This window comes from Anguilla anguilla, chromosome 2 (genome assembly GCF_013347855.1).
Source record: "Anguilla anguilla isolate fAngAng1 chromosome 2, fAngAng1.pri, whole genome shotgun sequence".
Taxonomy (NCBI): domain Eukaryota; kingdom Metazoa; phylum Chordata; class Actinopteri; order Anguilliformes; family Anguillidae; genus Anguilla; species Anguilla anguilla.
Window position 1 is genome coordinate 6945291 of NC_049202.1, and position 23034 is coordinate 6968324.

At 48.4% G+C, this 23034-nt stretch overlaps 1 protein-coding gene across 2 annotated transcripts in view; it reads right to left on the reverse strand.

Moving 5' to 3' along the window:
• The window catches only part of strn (striatin, calmodulin binding protein), a 70282-nt gene extending 55575 nt beyond the window's left edge, over positions 1–14707 (reverse strand). The window contains exon 1 of one of the 2 annotated variants that reach the window (XM_035405359.1): positions 14336–14707. In XM_035405359.1, coding sequence (XP_035261250.1) covers positions 14336–14551 — 216 coding nt within the window. In that variant the 5' untranslated portion in view covers positions 14552–14707. The remainder of the gene's footprint in view (positions 1–14335) is intronic. The other variant, XM_035405358.1, reaches the window with a different exon arrangement.
• Between the last annotated feature and the right edge of the window lie 8327 nt (positions 14708–23034).

The window sequence follows — 23034 nt, forward strand, 5'->3', positions numbered from 1 at the left end:
CGTGAATAGACTGAATTACTACGCTACGCTGTTGTCTTTTGAGGGTCCTGGCAACCATTCAACCGAGTGTTTTTCTCCCCTGATGTTTATTTAACCTTTTGGTTTTTTTTTGTACATTGAAGCCACTGACTTAATGCTGGAGGTTTTCTTTTTGTTTGCATTTATGTTGAGCAGATACAGTAGCATGCTAGCCAATAATGGTTAGCATGCTACCGTCGACTTAGCCTACACACCAGCTATAAAATCAGGTGCACTTGTGTCATGTGAAGAGAAGCATTCGCTTTTAGCCGATCCGTGCAACTGTTAGATTATTTTTGTTTTGCGCTTACAGCAAATAAATAAATAAATAAATAAACACACATGCGAGAATATTTTGTAAGTGTGGTACGGAGTGGGCGTGAATGTGACTACAGAGACACAGCAACACAAGGCCCTCTCTCTCTCTCTCTCTTATCCTTTCATATTAGCTGGCAGATTCCTGTAACTCACACAAAAAAAGAAAGGCACTCACATTCACCCCTGACACGGGTGAAAAATTCCTTGAGATGACAGAAAAAACTGCTGTACAACACAGACCCGAGAGTCATTTACATTTATCTTATTCAGAGAGACAAACGCACCGCAGGCAGATCATTTACATGTACCATTTGCATACATTTCCATCCTAGGAGTACAGCACCCACAGCAACGCACACACATACACACAGACCTTCCTTTGTTTGTTTTTTTATAACCCAATCCAAAAGAGCTGGACATGCTCACCGAGGAAATGCAGATGAAGCACCTTGCTCAATGGCGCCCCACCTGAAAATCGAACCTGCAACCTTCAGGTTACAGGCCCAGTTCCCTAACCCGTACACTACGATGTTATCAGGCACACAGCGCTGCCTGAATCAAAAGAACGTTAAATGCATGTTTGAAAAATAAACTATCATTATTAACCCTTTGAAGAGTAGGTCATTTGGAATGTTATTTTCAAAATTCTAAGTCAGTGCTCTAGAACTCCACTCCACTCAATTTCCAGTAGTGATTGTTACATCAGCATTAGAATGTTCAGTTAAGAACATGTGTGATATCACACCCTAAAGGGTTAATATTTAGGCTAATATGGCTGCTTTGGCACGGGTACTTCCCACAGTGCTGCAGTCAGTCTTACTGTCGCTTTGGATAAAAGCATCTGCCAAATAAAATGTAATGTAAGCTGAATTCTCCCCCCCCTCCACACATCAGAGCAGCACTGCAGGGGCACCACAGACTGCATTCTCAGCTCCCCGAACCCCCCCGAGCGCGACTCAGCACGGGACCGTCACGGACGCGATCGCCCCGCCCCGCTTTCCTGTCATTAACCATCAATTATTCACCCAGCATCGCCGATATCGTTTACGTAGCCTACTCGTCAGATCCTGTCGTCCCAAGGCTTACAGGGCGCTCAAAGGTGCAGTGACAGATGTAAGACAAGCAAACGCAACTCAACCCAGCTTATAATGTACCAATCACAACAGACTTTCAATGGAATCACACAGCAGGATATTTCAAAGAATTAGCTCCATTTAAAAAAAATTAAATGCATATAGGCTACTGTTTAAGGCTCTCAGCCAGACGGAGGCCATTTCACCTGCTCTCTGGGATTGCAAAGACACCAAAGAACCAAAACAACAAGGACTCCAAAATGGCTGACAAAAACAAACAAATACATAGAGTATATGACAGCAATGCTTCACTTTTCTAAATACAGAAACTTCCCAGGGAACTTCTCTTGTCCTCATAGGATGTCGCCTCTTTGCTAAAAAAAAATTATTTTCACAAAAGCAACATTCTGTAAGTATGTTTATAAATACATTTACAGTAGAGGCTATAAATAAGAGAACGCGATCGGAGGCCCAACAGCGGCCTGCCGACTGTAATCCGCGATAAACGAGCGGCAAGCGAGGGGGCATCTGTGTGAGAACGCTCCGGATCCGCCATCGGGCCGCTGGAGGGCCGACGGGCAAAAACGACAGCGAGCCCGTTTCCGGATGTTTCCGCCCCCACTGGCCCGCTAAAGGCTCCAGCGTGGGCGGTGCGTCCGTGCACGCGACACGCTAACGCTCTGCTGTCCTGCGCTATTAGCATGCTATCGAGCTCGAGTTCTCAAACTGAGCCTGCTCTCGGCCATTTAAGCCCGAAGCCCGATGAGCTCAGCCAGACGCCTGAAGCCTGTAAAACAAACCCGCAGCGGCGTGACTGGCGTTCGCTCCGTGAACTTGCGCGTCGTCCTCGATTGCCAATACAGTTACGGTTCAAAAATGAGAATGTAAGCCCGATACATGATCGGCCGTCAGACATACAGGTCAGGCTCTAGTAGGCACCCGCTGGAGGGTCGTGAGACAGCGCCACCCACATCGAGCGCTGAGCGCGTGAGAAACGTTATATTCCTTTCATCGCTTTTTATTCCTCCCTCTCTCATCGGCCTCTCCAAACGCATCTTTATTTCTCTTACGCAGCTCAGTTTCTCCCCATTTCTCTCACTCTCTCCCTTTCACTCTATATTATTTCTCTCATGCTGTCACACTCTCGTTCCCCATTTCGCTCTCCTTCACCCCTCTCTCACTTGCTCACAATCATCGTTTTGACTTTCTCTTTCACTTTCGCTGTTTTGTTCTGTTCTTCCCAAGGAAATTATGTCTCACTCTCACTTGTTCTCTCTCTCTCTCACTTATTCTCTCTCTCTCTCTCTGTAATGCTCATTAAAGTGCACTCTGTATTGGTGATTCTGCAGCTCTGATGGCAGATAGCCTCTGAATCATTCATGACCACATCCGTGCCCCCACCCCCGGTTGCCCCCACCCCCTCCCCCTCCTCTTCCCTTGCCTGGCAGGACCCTTCAGACAGGTCCACTCTAAACAGGGCAAGGTCGGAGTGAAAAGGGCGGGAGGGGGTGGGCGATCGATGCCTAAACGCACATCTCCCGTTCTGTTGCCTGTCCCGAGGGGGGGAGGGCGGGGGGGGGTTGGGTGTTGGGGGCGTGACGTCAGAGCTCCAGGTGTGAAGAAAGAAAAAAAAAAACGAGTAAGTTGTCACCGCAAAGCTCCAGCGCAGCTCACAGCACCATACCTCAGCGGCAGCAGGAGCCCGCGACATAGCAGAACTCAGTACTGAATAACGGCTCTGGTCAGTAAGCAGCAGGACGTTTACTGGCGTCTTAATCAGGGATCTCAGCTGAAACCCGGGAGGGCCGCTGTGTCTGCTGGATTCTGATGTGTTCCTGCGCTTAAGTGCTGAGTTTAAGTGATTGATTGGCTAAAGGCCTAGATTGGCTGACACGGAAACCAGTAGAGACTGCGGCCCTCCACGACTGAGGTTTGAGACACCCGGTCAAAAGGTTCCGCATATATCCAAATAGCTATTAAGTTTTTGTTTTTTCTCCATTCCATATTCAGGGCCCAGCTACACCTCCTGCACACACTACTGCTGTACAGTAGCTATCATCTAGCTGTAAAAAAGGCATTCGATTCAGTCTGCATGCCCTTAGGGGCCATTAAGAAAGACAGGCACAGAAGTGTCATCCACCACACAAACAGCGCAGAACAATCAGCTTGTCTTGCAGTCTAAAGGTTGCAGGTTTGAATCCCAGGTGAGACACTGCCGCAGTGTATAAGTCATGGTCTCGATGCCTGTTGAAACAGAAAGCGACAGTGAAATCAGAAGTGTAGTTGGTGCTAGTACGCACGGGACACCACCCCTGCCCCTACCACAGACAGGAGAGAGGAAACGATGCTAACCATCGGGTGGCAGGCTTTAATGCCTAAAAATGCCGGTGCCAGCTCGTTTGTTTTGTCCGCGTGCGTTCATCGGGATTAAAAAGCCGTTGGGCTTCTGGTCTCCCGGGTGAGCGAAGAGCAGCGCCGCGGGGGCGGAGTCGTCAGGCTACGGAACAGGAAGGCGGGCTTTTCAAAAACGCCCCACAGGAAGCCAGAGCGCATTCGCGCAGAACAAAGAGCCAGACGGAGAGAGAGAGAGAGAGAGAGAGAGAGAGAGAGAGAGAGAGAGAGACAGGAAGCCGCCGTCGCCGCTGTTGACACAGACTCCGCCCGGACTCCAGAGTCTCCCAGCTCGCGGACAATGAGACAGACGGACAGAGAGCAGCCGCATCGCCATGGAAACACGCCAACAGACAAGCGGCCTCCGACGAGGCTTTCGAAAAGGGAGAACTCGTGCAGAGGAAGTCGTTGTGGTTAGCGTGGTTAGCGCCAGGGCTAGCTGCGAGCGCTTGTTACCTCAGCGAGAGGTTAGCGGAGGAAGAGAGCGTTCAAACTGTCAGCGCTTGCGAAAAAGGCGGCAAAGATTAATCCACCCAATCGGCTCGGCACCCCAAAATGCATTGCGTAACGGTCAAAACTAATGATGCAATTTTTTCAAAAAAACACTCCAAAAAGCCTATACACGTCAAAAGGTTAACACTGAAAAACTGATAGCTTCCAAATTATCGCATCTTCGGAAAACGCGTTAAATTTGCGCTGTGCCAAATCAAATCAAACAGCAACCGTGATAACTTAACCGCACCGTCCAAGTCCAACCGCAAAGCAACCGCGCTGACGTGACGTGAGCGTCCGAGCCCACCGCGACAACCGTAACTGTGACGGTGTAAATAATGCGACGGTGGCGTTCGCAGACGCGGCGCTCTCCTCGGTCCAGTCCTCCTCGCTGCGCTCAATGAAGCGGACGTCGAGCCGAGCCGAGCCGAGCCGAGCCGAGTCCAGTGATTTATGCTCTTTAATAACCGGGACGAGGGCAGCCCGGAGCTCCGGCCAGCTTCAGAACGTCTGATTAAAAAAACACTGGGCGAGGGAGGGGGGGGTGGGGGGTGGGGGGGGGGCGGAGGGATGGCTCATACTGTTACTGCACTGTTCTAGGGCATGGATGGGCCCCACGGTGTAGTGTCTGAAATGCAGTGCACAGTCCTACTTCAGCATGACACAGTATAGGACACATTAAGACTACGCGGTTTCTCCAAATCCTACATCCCCCACCTCCTCCTTACCAGTATCAGATAAAGCTAAAGTCATCCAGCCTTAATGGAGCAAAGGAATGGACACTTTAGCACAGTTAAGTTCACAATGCTGGTCCCCGTAGAGCGGGGGGGGGTCCAGCCAGCTTCCATTTCCACCTCCAAATCAGCACCTAATTAAGACCCAAGAAACCAGGTGAGGCAACTAATCAACTGCTTTAAATGATCAATTAAGGTGCCGAGTAACAACAACAACAACAACAAAAGAATCAGCGCTCCCCATGGCACTCCAGGACACGTCCCAGGTCGCCACCAATCAGAATCACCGATCTCGGACAAGAGAGGAAGGGATAGGCTAGAGGGAAAAGAGGGGGCGTGGTTCGGGAACAGTGACATCACAGAGCCCCTGGTGACAGAGCTCCGCCCACAGTCTTCAACGGCCTGAAGCGGAACGCTGACTCTGCGTCCATAACGTGCCGTTAGAATACGCCGGCGGGATTAAGGTCTTAGCTGGCTCTCCCCCGGGGCTGATCCCTAATTAATTCACACTGAGACCAAAAACGACTAAACAGGATTTGCTCCCCCTTTTCCTCCCTCTCCCAGGTCAGAGATATCATACGAGTGCAGCTTTGATCCTGCGAAGAAGCAAAGTGCTCAATGCTAAAGAAAACTTTCACAGCACAAGTTATATTAGTATGCAATTTCCATAATTCTGTCCCCGGTACATTTTTTTTGTTTCTGTGCAAAGTAAATATTATCACAATCCAAAGGAAAAAAATGCAGGCAGGAGTAATTTTACTTAAAACATTTAATAAAAATTTAATAATTAAATACATTGCATTTAATGTACTACTAATCAGACCCCCTGTTGATAACTCAGGATTCAGGCAGTACACTGATTGCAGTAGGGGTCCGATCACAACACCCCCTCCCCTCCCAGTCCACGATCACAATCTTTTTTTTCACTTTTTAAAAATATTATTTTTAAATAATAAAGGGGTCCCCTGAGTGCCTTTGAGCCTGTGTGGGGGTCCCTGCATCAGAAAAGGGTTGAAAACCCCTGACCGAAAACAGGCGTGGGCATTCCAGTGAAGATTCCAGTGAAGAGAGAGCTTTCTGCAGATTCTATTTTAGATGGTCTGCCCTGACGCACCACCGTACATACACTCTCTCATACATTCCCTCACAGACAGAAACACTCTCAGCCATATATCTTACATCTCTCCCTCTTCCTCCCACTCTCCTGCTCTCCCACTCTCTTGCTCCATCGCCCTCTTGCTCTCTCACTCTCTCGCTCTCGCACGCACGCACGCACGCACGCACGCACGCACGCACGCACGCACGCACGCACGCACGCACGCACGCACGCACGCACGCACGCACACACGCACACACAGGTCTAGCGCACACGTAAAAGCTGCTGACTCCAGCTCCCTCACAGCGCTCATACAGAGCCCAGCAGCCTACCGCGTGTTCTGCCAAAACAGGAGCACCTCCCCTGACCCTCCTTACCGCCACACTCACCCGCCACCTGACCCCACATCCCTGGCCACTGCGCCCCTGCCCCACCAGGCACACGAGGGGGGGAGTGGGGGGGGCTAGAAGCACCCGCACGCCCCTCCTCTGGACGAAATTCAGGCCAACTGTCTCCTCAGGTCTCTCAGCCAACTGACACGGAACCCTCAGGCAAGCTCCTCGTCTCCGAGGGCAACCGAAATTAACTTTCGGAGAAGGCGGCAATTTAGAGCAACGGTTAGGGAATGGGGGCTTGTTACAGAGAGGTTGCGAGTTTGAATCCCAGGTTTGCACTGCTGTAAGCCGACTTGCTTCCGTAAACAAATATCCAGCCATATAATAAATGTATGTAAACAACACGGACGACCGCAACATCAAAAAAAAAAAAAACTTTTTAGCTGAGTAACAGGCTTTGGATACGAGGGGCTGCTAAGTGGCTAAATGTAACGTAATGTGATACGCGGAGAAGGTCGAGCCGCCAGCCCTATAGTATTACTGTCACCAATTTGTCACCATTACACCCTTCCGCTCGGTCACAGGACCCCCCCGCTTGGAGCCCTGCAGTCTGGGAGGGGGGGGGGGGGGTGGGGGGCTGCAACTGGCTGACAGGGCCGTCTCCAGGTCCCCTTCGGACAGAGCGACAGCCGAAATGCAGAGATCTCACTGGATGACTGCCGCCCACTCATGAGAACGCAGGAGCGCGTGTTGATGTGCAAAACGGCGCCATTTTGTGTCAAGCACGGTGGCCAGTTTCCCTTACACGCACCTGCAAACAAGCCAGGCTGAAGAAACTGCACTGAGCCAAAGCCACTGAGCGGTGACCAGCGCTCGTCTAGGCCCATCTTTTTAACTACACTCTACAGCGGGGATCTCTCAAACTCCAGGCCTGGAGAGCTGGTGTGCTTTGGGTCGGCTTTCAGTGTTTTAACACCAAAGCCCTTAATTCACACCGCTGACTGGTCTGCAGAGCCCGCAGCTCACCTGGTTTATCCCAGGCCTACAGAGGCTGCCGACCGAAAGGAAACCACGAAAACCTGCAGACGAGCTTAAGATCCGCAGTCTGGAGTCTGGATTTCGATATTCCCCGGCCTGGAGGGCGTCCGGCGCTGCGCTTAATCCTGGAGCTGAACACCTGGAGCTGAACACCTGCAGCTGAACACCTGCAGCTGAACACCCGTCCGACGGCTCTACTGCGGCACACGGTCCGGCAAAACCGCACGGCAGCCTTCGCAGAGACGGGCGCGAGCGAGGAGTTTCACAACCGCCATCCCCATCCTCCCGCCATTACCGCGCGTGTGCTGACCGACCGGTAAGCTCCCGCCCCCACAGAGGCGTCGCCCGCCAATGACAGCGCGAGCTCTGACCACGAGGGCGGAGTTTCAGCTCGCCCCGCGACTCCGCCTCCCCCGCGGCTGGACGGCAGGCGCGCCAGACGAACAGGTTTTCCCTTTTTTACTGACACCTCCACAGGTAACGTACTACTGCGGGGGAGGGGGAAAACAAAAAACAAAAACAAAAACACAAAAACCAAAACAAGGCAAACGGGCCGTTCGTTACGGGCGAGGTCACTTCCTGTTCTGAAAAGCCGCACCTGTCACGTCGCCTCCAGGGCTCCTGCTGCTCCGCCCCTCCCTCTGAGAGAGAGAGAGGAGGCTCCCTTTCCCAGACGCTCCTCCGGGCCCCCTGCTCCCCCCCATAGACACAAAGCCCCCTCCCTCCAGGGCCAAAAATGAGGAGCCCCCCCCCCCCCCCGAAACAACACATTCCAGTCTCCACACCTCTTATCTCAACACGCTCCCCACACAAAGCACTCGATCGTTGTGCATTTCCAGGAAATCAAACAAAAAAACAGTTAATTAAAGCAACGGCATGCCGCACACACACAGGCGCTTCGTGAATTCGGCAATCCATTAATTTCCCTGCCGACCCGCCGCCGCTCGGGACCCGCGGTCCGAGTCCAGCGCTCGCGCGGGGGGGAAGAGAATGTTCCGGAAAAAAAACAATTACCAATAACCCGGGGGCGTGTTTGCCCGTAACGCCGCGTTCCGTCCCAGTCGCGGAGAAACTTTGGGCTCGCGCTCGCAGGCGACGCCGTCCTGGGTCAGCTCCATTTCAATTCACTCAGTTTGGGAAACGCAAATCGAAATTCCGCTCATCAATCGGAAGGTCCTCACAGAATATTACAGCCACCCCCCCCCCCACCCCACCATTCATTAACTTAATTTCAATTTTGGCCAATGTCCTGAGTTTGGACCGTACCGAAAAGGAAGGATCTGAAGCAGCGGATGCTGAAGACAGAGGGGGGGGGGTCTTTTTCATTTTTTTGACCCCCTCACACCAAAGGACATTCGCTGAAGAACTGAAGGCTAGGTAGGCTACCTTCCTCAAGGGTACCACAGCAGTACCCCACCAGGTGTGAGGAGGGGATGAATCAACATTGTTCATATTACAAACATCCATTTTAGTAAAGTCTTGTTAGCAGGGGGAACTGTGGGAAGGGCATAATGTCATCGCTGAATTGCAGCTGTGCATTAACACCCAGCATCAGAACTGGTGGTCTTTCCCTCACTATGTTTTTATAATTTTTTTCTCTCATTTTGTTTAGTCTCTGTGCCATTTCTTATCTTCTGGCAAGAAGTGGAAGAGAAAATATGGCAGCAGACTAAAAACCTTACATAACTTTGATGCAACGCATGAAAAACCACTGGGAACCCCCCTCCCCCCTCCCCTGATAAACACGTCACATGACCCACGAGCACCAGCACAGTGATTCACAGGGTGAAAGAGATATGTGATGGCACAAGGAGAGTATTTGAATAGCCAGTTTAAAAAGCCCAAAAAGATTTCTGCTCCAAGAGTCCTTAAACCCACCTCCCCCACCCCTCCCCACCTCAACGCTTCTGTTGGGACAGCTCGCTGGAGACTCGTCCATCAGTCGGGGCCCCAAACGGTGTGTAGCGTAGCGTAGCAGTGCAGACAGCGTCCTGACATCACCCTCCGGGAGGCACACACCTCCGCAGGGGGGGGGGGGGGTCACTGCCCCACTGACCCGCCACTCAAACCTCTGCAGGCAACAGACAGCAGCCCCCCATGAGTCAGCGCCCCCCGGCCCCCCACGCCCCCGAACGGCGTGAGCTGGGTCACGGAAAGAACGCCATTCCAGAAAGCAAAGCAGGCTGGTATACATCTCCAACAGCTCTCAATCTCTCTCTGTCTCTCCCTCTCTCCCTCCCTCCCTCCCTCTCTCTCTCTCTCTCGTGGAATCGTTCCCACTCAGGTCACCCACTCCCTGATATTTTTACACCGCTGTGAGGGAAACAAGCCGTTACAGAGAAATGTGCGGAGGGGAGAAAACCTGGTGTGTGTGTTTATGTTAGTGCGTGTGCGTATGTTAGTGTACATGTGTGTTTATGTTAGTGTGTGTATATGCATGTGTGTGAATGTGTTTGTGTGTTTCAGTGCATTTGTGTGCTCTGTGTGCGGATCTTCCCTGCATGGGAAAGGGGAGGGCACAGCAGCTGTGGTCATAGGTCACTGGGTTGTCCCTCAAAAGGCCAGCCTGGATGGCAGATGTCCTGGGCCAAGCGCACACTTATAAATACTGTAATTGCACGCTGCTGAAGTTTTAAAAAGGCTCCTGCGGAACCCTGAGAACTAACAAAACACGCCACTCACCAAAACGCACAATCATAAGAGAAAAAGTTCTCTCTCTCTTTTTGTGTTTTCGTTCAGAATATGCGGTGAAATAAATGCTCCTTTTTAAACGGTCTGTGACCAGCAGAGAACCTGCTTCCACATAAAGGGTTAAAGTCGTTCATGGAGTCCAAACTGAACGTTTGCAAGCTGTCCGTTACTTGAGGACGGACTGCACGGCCCTCCGTCCGCCGCTGCCGCCACGTGGGAATTCGCTGACGGCGGCGACGGGAAAAGGAGACGGACCTGGAGCAGCGACCCGGGGCAGCCGTCTGCAGACCGCGTACAGCTGGGAGATTCCCGCCGTTGTTGTCTTTCTTTCTTTTTTTCTTTCTTTCTTTTTGCGGCAGGCACATGCGTTATGGCCAAGCTGGGCCCGATGGTCGTCGGGAGGGCACGAGCGTGAGGAAGACCTCAGGAGGAAGCAGCGGGGGGGGGGGCTGGAGGAAGCATCTGCCCTGCCCTGCTCTGCCCAGCCTTCGATAGGGGCTGCCCCGCAGACTGCCCCCTGCCCTGCCCTGCCCAGCCTCCGACAGGGGCCGCCCCGCAGACCGCAGCCCTGGCCCCTGTCCCAACTGCTTCGGCCGCAAAAACACGAAAAAACCGGCCCACTCCAAATCCATCCAAAATCTGTCCGCTTTGGCATGCGAGGGGGGGAGAACACACCAGCCCAACCAGAGCCCGAGCAGGCCTCGCCGGGTGATTTACGACTCGGTGCTTCCGCGCTAAACATCGCAGAGCCAGAGCGCCTGCCCCGCCGCAGAGGGCCTTCGGAGACGGAGTCCTGCTCGCCGGTGTGGGAGAGACGTCAGGTGACCGGACACAAAAGCCGGAAGATTGAAAAGCGGGCTGTGCCTCTCGCCGTCTGTGCGTGCTACAGACGGGGGGGGGGGGGGTGACCGGGGGGGCATGGCAACGTAGACGAGTCCGAGTGTGTGAATGACCCCCGAAGACTCTGATCTCCGTGAAGGAAACGTCTTCCTGTGACCTGATCTACAGGTGAAGCAGTGCTGGTGTCCCTCTTTATAGGCCTACATTTTTTCCCCCCACTTTATTAAAATGAGGGCAAGTAGAGTTACAGACAGAAATGGGATCAGTGTACAGGAAGTGCCCTGGGGTGGGAGGGGGGGGGGCAATCGAACCCCAGCTGGGGGGGCGGGGGGGTATTCGTACGCGGGTTGAGAGGCAGCAGCCCATCGGACTGTGTGACACGTTCTTCCAGTCCTGTCACACTGAAAAGCCCTGGCCTATTTTCTCTAATGTGTTTGTGCGATCATTGACCGATTCTTTTGTGCATCCCCACCATTTTCAAACCTGATCCGCTTGTAAGGGGTCGGGAATCATTTTCCAAATTGGCTCAAATGGGGGGGGGGGGGTTTCCAGCTGTTTTTGATTCCCTCTGGAAAATGTACACTGTGAGGCTCTGCGTACCAACTCATTTGTAAATGGTGATGAACAAAAACCAAGATTATCGATTTACTGATCTGATGTGCCTGTCGCGCGACTTCAAAACGACGGCGTTCATTCTTTGCAGATTAAAGGCTACCTCCAGCTTTCCCAGAATGCACTTCATCATCCTTCGGAGTGCTCGTCTAGGAGCCGTTTAAACCACAGAGCTCAACCGCCTGAAATGCAACAAGTCTCCAACAGAGCGAAAAGCCTTTGAGTTACAAAGCACCATAAAAAAACGCATAACAGCCGAAAACATATTTGTGTTTATTGCCACATTAAGAAGTTTAATGGCAAGAGGAAGCCATTCAGTCCAATTGGCTCCTTGTGTCGGGACAAGAATCAGTCCTCGCAATCACGAGCAGCCACTATAAAACCTATGAACGCCTTAAGATAATATGACACTCTGCTCGATCTCTGTAGGAAATTTGTTCGGAAAGCATGACAGGCCTGCAAAAAGATCCTTAGATTTTCTCCCTTCTGTTCATATGCAGTTTATCCCAGTACCTGCAGCTCAGTTCTGATATGCACCATGTGACTGAATTGCACAAATGTGATTGGCCCCCTTTTTTTTTTTTTTTAAACACGCACTACAATGAAGCACTAATTAAACCTTGACGAGAAGGAGCTCTTCAGCCTGGCACCTGAAGTGGGTTACTTTCCAAATGTAGCTGCAGCTCAAACGCAGTCGCATATATCAGGCAGGCTGGGGGGGGTCACTGCCTCATGGTTAAGCGTCATTGCACATCTGCCTCTTCTGTGAAAAATTGCAATTCCAACTTCACCACAGAAAAACACACTTTTTTTTCTCCCTTCCCAACTCAACCAAACGAGGGATGAAGACCAGGCTTCAATTAAAGCGGGTGACAGGAGGGAATGTCGCTTTAAAGGATTTAGGAGACCCAGCGCATCTGAATCCTGTTCAAAAAAAAATAAGTGAGAGAAACGCTGCTACTTAAATCCGAACGGTTACGCACGCACGCCTCAGTGATGCCACGAGCTGCAACGCGAGTACAGACTGAATGGGAGGCTCACGAGGCCTCGTCTGCGCAGGCACTTAAACCCCCGTTTCTGCAAGACGGCATCGACGACAGCCCTGGCCTTAGCTGTGATTCCCGGCGCTTGGGTTAGCAGCAATGGCCACCCTCAAGATGCCAATTGAATTTACATGGCATCAAAAAGTAGAAGCGTCCCATCGCAGCCTTAATTCTACTGACAGGGGACAATGTACAATACACCTTGAACCGAATTTCAACCACTTTTGGCTGCGTGCATATAGGACGCTTCACCGTCACCCTGTTTGCTATGCCGTGCAAATGCCCTTGTTTCCGGCAGGTCACGTGACACTTACTCTACGTGCTTTGGCACGACGCTTTAGATAAAAGCATTCCCCAGAAAATAATGATAAACATCAGCGGAGACTCCGACACGACATCTCGCAGCAGGAACTGCAAAAAAAAGATGGACCTCAAGGATGGCGAGAACTTAATCATCCGGGTCATGTTGTTTTTCCTCAATGTCATAAGGCAAAGGACCAGCAAGACCGAAACCCATAAAGATTTACAAAGAGTTTGTTTTTTTGTCCTCCAATTGATCTTTAGTCTAAGCATGAATTACGTTCACCTTGAGTTTACTGTTCTTTTTTAAAACGTTTAAAATCTCAACTGTTTGCACAGAAAATGGTTTCAAAATAGGATCTTTCAACACTACAAACATTAAGCGGTGACGATTGTCTGTATCAGACAGCTAATTGCTATTTACAAGTAATACAAGCAATTTGTTTGGTTGGTAGATAATCCAGTTAGTCTCCAAGGAATGTGCCTTCCATCTCTGCTCGTCAGAGACCACAAATTTACTTAACAAAAACATAAACACTGCACTAAACCAATGTCTGCGTGCAGCAACTTGGTAACCTAACCCCCGACTTCGTCATCATATTAATATCAGCTATAGTTGAAAGGGGTTAAAAAGACCCCTACATACTGGAGTTACAAGTACACGATCATAAAATAAGAACCATCCAATTCGGTTTTTCATTTCAGGAATTAAAATGAAAAAATCAAATTCCAGCATAAATGATGTTTGCTCTGACTTGACTCTGATTTCAAGCATGCTATCAATTTAGCGCGGCGTCAGTGATCTCCTTCCATCTCGCAGTGGGCAAGATCACCGATAGACTTTAAATGAAGCTTCTCTGGCTATAAAAAAAAATCCGCACATTTTATGCATGAAGGGGGGCTTTGTTCCAATTTAACACTGAGAGAATCTACAATTCTGCATTCCCAGACACTTCGTTCTTTCATTCAGAGCTGGCATATCTTTTACCCCCCACCCCCTTTCCGAGCGTACTCACTACGCAAAATGACAACACCAGACACCGAACATTCCGAACGGAAGCCTGCAAGGCGTCCAACCTGCAAGGCGACATTTACACTGCCAAAATCAAAGTTGTACCAACACTGTAACGTCACACAGAGATGCTTCTACGCAGCTAGCCAGATAGCAAGCAAGCTAAACTTATGCGGGGGTCGTTCAGAAACGAACCCTACTGAACTAGGGCTTGCTTTCACCCTCCACATCTGATCATTTTTTAAAAAGCGTCACAATTTCAGCATTAATGCAACAAGCGATCACCGAACAAGTGACTTTGCATAAAAAAACATCAGGCGTGGGTTTAGGTTGTTTAGCTACCTGTAATTCGGCCCGCTCCACCTCCCATTGCGCTCTCTCCACCTCGAAACGGGCCCATTCGTGCTGCAGGAAGTGCAAGATCCCCGGAATACTGTACTGCGCCCTCGCCGCCTCCCCTCCACCGCCGTCGCCCGCCTGTGGTGCTTTCCCACCTCCGGGCAAAACCGAGTTATTATTGTTGTTAAAAAACACTCCGGGCCCTGCCTGTTCATCCATGGCCAGGCCAGGTAAGTGGGCTCGGTTCGCGGAGGACTGGCACGACTGTTCTGTCGGATGGTACTCCTCCGCCGCTTGAATGCTCTGTGATCTGCACCGAGTACACGAAATGGAAAATAATATCGAAGAGCTCTCTCTACTGGGGAAGCGAACTCACTTCTGACAGCCAGCTGTCATTCAGTGACGTCAAACACCAAAAACGCACGCCCACAAACGCTGAAGAGGCCGTTTTTACACCCCATTCGTCAGCGCATTTGAATCCGGTTGGCTTAAACGCGTATTGATGATCGTGTGGGCCAATTGCAGCCGAGTGCGCTGGGTACAAAATGTACCAAACGGTTTCGCGTAAGCTTCCTGCTTAGAGCATGACGGGACCCGCAGTTTAAAAACGTCTGAAAAAATCAATTTTTTAAATTTTATTTTCCATCTCCTGAAGACCAGCACAGTTAAATACATTAGGACACTGGCATTTACCAATATACCAAATTTCTAGAATATATTATTCAAATATGGATTTCAAACAGATTCATGCTTTTGAATTATTCTTTGGTGGCAGTCAGAGATTGACTTTTATGTCTCATAAGAGCTGTCAACAATCAAATTTGTTTACATCGTTATAGCAAGCAGTCATACCGCCCTACGTCTGCTCAGTGGTAGAAGCTAAGATGGGTTGGGCATGACAAGTTGAGAGAGAGATACTCCCTTTAAAAGCTTCTGTCAGAGATGATGTTAGTGTACCAGTAGGGGGATGTAGCCTACTGTAATAGATTCTGTTTTTGAACTAGATCTATTGGTTCTGACCCGCTGTGGTCATGGAAGTTCCCAAGGGGCTCGTCACAGAGAATAAGGGGTTTGATCCTCCCCAGTGTCCGAAGCCAAATTCCAACCTGGCTGTCTCCCTCTATCTCACCACAAAATCATCCCCCGGTTCAAGCGTGCTGTCTGAAGCCATGTAAAATGACCACCCTGCATCATGCAGGTGGGTGCAACACATTGGTGTGTGACAGAGGACGTTTCAACCCTTCACTGAACAGCCATATATGCAAAATGAAAAAAAAGGCAATCATCATCATTCCCATTGTAAAAATGCTGTGGTACTGTTGCTACAGTCCCCCTGCTGATGGTGAAAAATTAGGCTTTGTGAAACCAAAAATGGGTGGAGCTACCATACCCACAAACAAACAAATTTTAACCGATCATTTTGTTTTGCAGTTGAGAGTTAAAGCTTTTTGATTGGTTCAAACAAGTTTGTGACCTTACTTTCTCATGGGTACTACCCTTCACTGACTGAAAACCTGAAAGACACACTGCTCTTGTAAATAATCACAGAAGTAATTTATAATAATAATAATTATTATTATTAGTAGTAGTAGTAGTAGCAGTAGTACTGTAGCTGCCTGTATGGCTTTATACTGCAGTACATATTAGCATTGTCACCCTGAATAAAGAGCTGTACATTCAAATAAGCAACTGCGACAGGCTGAGACAGAACACCTGTGACAGAGCTCCTCCCTCACCTTTGATTCATCACTGAAAAGACCTTTGTCTGCATTTCAGGTTCTGTCAGTCCAGCGTCACCCATCTGACGCTTTCTTTGGCTTTGTACTCCTGCGCCGTCACGGTTTGCGATCCTTGTTTGGCACGACTTTTGTCCAGTTAGAATTAATGTCATAAAAAAAAGCCACTGCACGCTGATGCCTTCTCCTCACCTGGCTTCCACAGAACGTGTGGTTTGACGCGGCTTTGATATCCTGCGTATCTCTGCATCGCTAATAAGCGGAGCTGTGATCGCATCATTCGGCAGGTACAACTCCCCCACCCCACCGCACCCCACCCCACCCCACCCCACCCCACCCCACCCTTTCCTCCAAGACCCCTTCAGGAAGCGGCACTTTAAATGACACATCTTTCCGTTCAGCCGAGAGGGGGGAACAAAAAACCCGCTCAAATCCCATAACGACGGTCGGGGGGTATTTCTAATTTTACCATCACCTTGACAACGCTCAATGTTCCGTACGCTCGTTGCCGTAGCGCCGCCGGAGTCGGAGCGAAGGTGCCCTCTCCGCGGCGGCGCTTTTTATCCCGTCTCCGCGCGAGTGGGGGGGGCGGGGGGGGGGGGCGAGGGGGGGGGTCGAGGCCCGCGCTTGAGCTCGCCACGCATTAATTGAACCGCGTCCGCTGGAGACGAGAGCCCCCCCGTGACAACGTGGCGTCGCCTCAGCTTCACACCTGGGGTGAGAGGCAAACAAAGAGGCGAGCCAAGCGCGGACATTTCACCGACACCGTCCCGGCAAGTCGCGCTACACCCCTCTGACAGACAGCAGATGCACCCTGTTAGTCAGTGTTTATTCTTGGAACGCAGTGACAAAAGTGAATGAGTGAAATAAACAGTTGTCATTGTCGATCCATCCATTATCTATACCCGCTTATCCTGAGCAGGGTTCGCAGGGGGTGCTAGAGCCTATCCCAGCATGCATTGGGCGAGAGGCAGGAATACACCCTGGATACAATCTATTGCAGGGCACACACATCATTCACTCACACACTTATACCTATGGGCAATTTAGGGTCTTTAGATGTCTTTGGACTGTGGGAGGAAACCGGAGTACCCGGAGGAAACCCACGCAGACACGGGGAGAACATGCAAGCTCCACACAGAAAGGCCCCAAGCCGAGATTCAAGCCCACAACCTTCTTGCTGTGAGGTGACAGTGCTACCCACTGCACCACCATGCCGCCCCAGTTGTCATTGTGAGTAATGAAAATATACATTTACATTCATACATAGGACAGAGTGTAGCACAGTGGGTAAGGAACTGGACTTGTAACCGAAAGGTCGTAGGTTCGATTCCCGGGTAGGACACTGCCGTTGTACCCTTGAGCAAGGTATTTAACCTGAAATTGCTTCAGTATATATCCAGCTGTATAAATGGATACAATGTAAAATGCTATGTAAAAAATGTTGTGTAAGTCGCTCTGGATAAGAGCGTCTGCTAAATGCCTGTAATGTAATACATGCAAACATCCATACATACATTTATACTACAAATCTTCAATTATACTGTAAAACAGCAGTAAGTAAGGAAATTTAATTCTAAGAAATATCTCTTTGAAAGGTTGCTTTGTAGTAACGGCAGTTCAGTTCGTCAGACACCGTTGGCTTGAGAGTGGTTTTCAAAAACAGCTTTATCTTCCTCCCATCGCTATGGATTCAGGTTTATTACATTCGTTTAATTTTAACTTTACTCCAACAGGTAGGCCAATGGAGAGCTCATCTCTCTTGTGCAGTGACAAGCTGTGAGCTGGACGTGGAATGCAAGGGATTGTGTAGCCAATTAGATCCTGTAGCCTAAGTCCTGAGGATCACTGGTTATAATCTGCTTGTCACAGAGCTATTCTGCTCCCGCAAAAAGCAATGATAACTCCTTTATTAGGAAGGAGATTGCAGTGGGATTTCTTTATGCAGAAGGACATTAAGCTTTCCCAGAGCAACAGAGTCATTACAAACCAGATATATCCTGGCAAACGGCGCTTATATAAATATCTATATAAAGTTACATGGAATCATAGGTCCAATCACAAACTCTCTACTCCACTGTCAGTCAGAGTGAGTTTGTCTAGAAGACAGGTGTGTTGTAAATGTTATTATCTGTGACAATATACTCAGTGGACAGAATAATTTACCATTCAAAAATAAATTTTAGGGTTAAGTTCACTTTTGTGGAGTAATGGATGTAGAACTGGGCTTGTAACTGAATGGTTAAAACTGGAAACATTTTTGGCTTCTGACTACACCTGGGTCAAATATTTACCCAAATACTTTTAAAACATTTAGACACCTTCAACATTTCTGCAGATTAAATCTTTAAAAAAAAAAATTTTTTTTAAAGAAAGAAACATCTGTTTTCACCAGTACTGATAACAAAATTTAGTTTTGGTTAAGCCCTTGTTTTAATTAAACCTCTCACGGATCAGCAGGAATTTTTGGAGGTTTCACCGGCATCTAAAGAGTTGGTTATTATAATATGTATTTGAGCCTGGTCTACAACAGAGGAAGAACATATATATCCTTTTTGATTGTGGATGCAAAGGTCCGATTACACAAAGTGCATGTTGCCATGCACAGTATGTGTTTCTGTGGCTCAGATGCTTCAGCTTCACATGTCAACCAGATGCAAGCAAGCACTTACTGTATGATTGAGATTGCACTGCCCTACAAAAGGGAAACGCTTAAAAGGGACTGGGTTCATTAAATCATAAAACAAAGGTCATTAAGAAGGGCACTCGCTTGCATGGTCGATAGACTTTCAGACGGCCGCATGCACTTTAGCTGCAGCGCATTTTTTTTTTTAAATCACGTGCCACAGGAAAGGCTCTGAAATAACGGTTTCTGAGGACAGCCGAGCGTAGAACGAGCGTTAGAGCGGACTTCACATTCACGCCTGCTTCGGCCTCCTCGCAAAACCGGGATTTAACGCTCAACTTCTCGCGACATTTTAAGTGAGATCTATGCGGAAGGGACGCTGGTGTCGGAGAACAGGGAACGCTGGACTGGGCCCTGAAACCTGCAGCAGGCCTGCGTCAGACGTATCGCCGAATACCCGAATCTAGATGGTACCTAGATGGAACGTGGACATCTAGAAGGGCGGAAATCTAGGTTGAGAGATGTTAGCTCAGGTTTTTACCTGGATATAGCCTACAAGTTGGCTAGAAAACTTTCACTTTTCAAACCAAAGTTTTCACCGAACGTCTAGCTGGTGTATCACACAAGGGAGAAAACTGTTCCACAAGGGGTTTGACCTTTCACCCCGGGGCTCTTCCAGAAAGACAGGCTGCTCCACAGCCTCCCTGGCCAATCCGTGCATCCCCGAGATTTCAAACCCGCCGGTGGCCTTGGCAACAGTGTCGGAAAAAAGGCTGTATTATTGTACACGTAATAAATTGCTCATTAAATGTTTGTGTATGTACATACTCACTGGGATTTTAACCCTTTTGGACCCGGGATAGTTCCTTCTGCAAGTTAAAATCACAGTACAACATTGAAAATAGACATTCAGATTGAAAAAAAAAAAATACTGTCTGATGTACTAATCATATGTATTTCTGAACGATTAACCCCACTGTTAGTACATAGTATCATCATTTTTTAATATAATTTTAAATATTATTGATGATGAAGATGGTGATGGTAATAATGATGATGACAATGATGATGATGATGATTATTATTATTATTAGTAGTAGTAGTAGTAGTAGTAATATTATTATTATTATGGGCCTATGCTGAAATCGGAGAGGAGGCCAGGAGAACAGGAAGATTCACTCCTGTTTCAAGACGCTTGTATTCTCATCTCTGCTTTGTCTGACAGCTCCTGGAGTTGAGTGAGTAAATTTCAGGTCCCATGGTTGCTACGCAGACATGGTTGCTATGCTAGAGAACCCTATGTTTACATTTTGCAATAATTACCAAGGTGGCGTGGGTTTTCTCCGGGCCTAAATATCGAATATCATTACATCGTCAGGGACACACGTCCTGAAAAAATAACGGTTTTAGAATTGTAATGATAATGGGGTCCGTGGTTCATTTCCATAATAGAGAAACACGGTGATTTAGGTGAGATATAAAAAAAGCCAGTACACAAGAGCTTCAACAATTCTGTTGCATAACAGGCAGCAAAGTTGAACATTACTGTATATATTTAAAATGTGAGTGTGTGTTTGGGAGGGGGGGTCCGTGCTTTAAATATGATATGAAAGGTACATGTTGTACATTTGTTTAAATTTGTATGAATAGGGGTTGATGAAGACAGAAGAACGCATGTGTGGGAAGCTGTCAGGATGGCTTTGGCAGTGTGAGGCATTCTTTCTGCTTATCGAAACAAAGCCCAGCGTTGCTGTCACAGACAACTCCACCTAGAACCTATCCAACCTGGTAAACCAGCACACACACACGCACACACACACATACACATAAACACATGCATACACACACACACACACACACACACACACATACACATAAACACATGCATACATACACACACACACACATACACATGCACACATATATGCACATAAACACACACATGCACACACATATACACATACACACACACACACACACACACATAAACACACACACATACACAAACACAGACATGCACACACATACACATACACACATATATACACACATACACACATACACATACACACACACACACACACACACACACACAGGACAGCCCACGTACGCACAATATTGCCTCACACCCTGGAGTGCATCCACGCCGCATACTTAATCTAACGCTTGTGGAAATGATAATATGCGATCAACCAAGGCTCTGTCTGAGAAGGTTAAAAGCTTAATAACTAATGACCTGCTAAAGCAGAGGTGGCATAACTGGCTAAAACCCGCTGATGCCACAGAACACGAGCAATAAAAATGCATGACAGACATAACGGATGTCACCCCAAAAGCTTGACACCTGAAGTGGGTCTGTGAGGAAAACAAAACAAGGCGTAAGGATGAGTTTGAACGTATGTGACATCAATAAGCTCTGGCTGGACTGCTGACTTTCACTTGGGCTAATGTTCAAATACTACTAGAAAACTCTTACGAACTGGATTTTTTTTCTCTCTCAGAGAACCACCCTACAGGGTGTTAAACTATAAATGCATTAGCATTTAAAAAGGTCATCCTCCTGAAACTATGTAGAGAGGAAAATTCCTCTCTAGCATTAAAGGCAAAAAGGGTGGATGACAAATGTTCAGAGGGAAAACGGAACAGCCAAACAGAAACCATAAGACACACAAACCAGAGGTGGAGTTGTTTCTATTGGAATTCAAATCCGTGAAACTAACTGAAAATCAATTAAGTAATTGAAAATTACCTTCCTTAAGGGGGAGGAGTCTGTACACCTGGCTCCTCCCACGCAGAATCTCTCTCTAGAGAGATTAAAAAGGGAAGTTACGGATTGTGAGGCTGCTTTTGCTCCAAGCGGATTGGTTCTGGCTGGTATTAGCTTGCACTTTATTGGAAGTCTGTGGTTGACTTGGCTCCAGTTGAAGCTTCATCTGCATGACATCATGAATGGTGGTTTTATGCACGACATCATATCGCTCATATCCAGTGATGTACGCAGCTAACCTTCATAAAACACATTTGTACAGCTGGATATTTACTGAACCAGTTCAGGTTAAGTACCTTGCTCAAGGGTACAACTGAAGTGCCCCACCTGGGAATCAAACCTGCAACCTCTGGGTTAAAGTCGCATTCAGTGCAGAAAGTGGTGAGCGAAGACATATGGCACATATGAAAATTCGGTCTCTGAAGCGGAATCAAGATGTTGTACTTTCACTGCAGAAAGACATCTGAATCCACAATCTGGCCAATCACACGCTCCAGAACAATATCTATGACTAATAAGCTTGTTAAGCTCGTCAGAAGGTGGGGGCGGGGAATGTTCACACTGTGTCGCTTTGCAGAGGCTGTAAACCAGCCAATCAGCTGCTTTCCCGGGCCCAGGTTGTCAGTGTTCGCGATGAGCAGAATATTCAATACCGTGAATTTACAATTAAAATGAGGCACAAGGTGAGTTTTCCGTGATTTTCACATTTTGTCGTGACTGAGACGGATCTTATTTTACACGTCGAAATTTATGCGCGTTTCTCTCCCCAGAGTTCAGTTGGGTTTCTGCCATCCACATCCACAGCAGAACCAGTGTGAGTACCTGCCACAGTACTGAACTGGGGCCCTAGGATTCGATAATGCCTGTAGGCTGCCTAAAGGTTCTTTCTTAGAGAGAGCATGTTTACGTGATTAAAATCTTGATTGATGACCTTTTTTTTTCTCCAAAAAAAATGTATTCTTAAAAAAAAAAAAAAAAAGTGAAATCTCAAAACACAAAGGACCAAAAAAAAGCAACTTGTGGACACTGCATTCTGGGAAATAGTATTCTCCACGGAGCTCATGGCTTTAACAGGTGTAGATCAAAGCTAAAATTGAACCGAGGTGAGCCAGGGATACCCACTAGAATGCTGTGGGAGCATTTTGGAGTCCCCAGGTGCAGAGGACGAGAGACTATTTTCTCCCTGGACAATCCCCACTGATTGGGTTCACTAATTTATGGCCTATTGTAGGCAAATGGCACACCTAGATCATCTGTAGGGCCCATTCTTGTCCTTGTATGTATTAAAATCTTTACACTGTTATGTTATGTATGTTTACACAGATGACACTGCCGCTGAGTGAATGTGATTATGGCCAATGCGACAGGAAAATGGAAACTCTGAGCTGAGGGAGCCCACGCAGGCCACAGCAGCGGGGCAGGGACACTGGAGCCAAGGGCCCTCAAAGCCCACAGTTTGCTAGTCCCTCCAACTCTTCTTCAGAAGCCCACTAACCCAGCCGGACGCATGTAGTCTGTCCCTCCGTGGGAGGAATCAGTCTGTCTCCCACAGCAAGACGTGGAGAAACAAAAT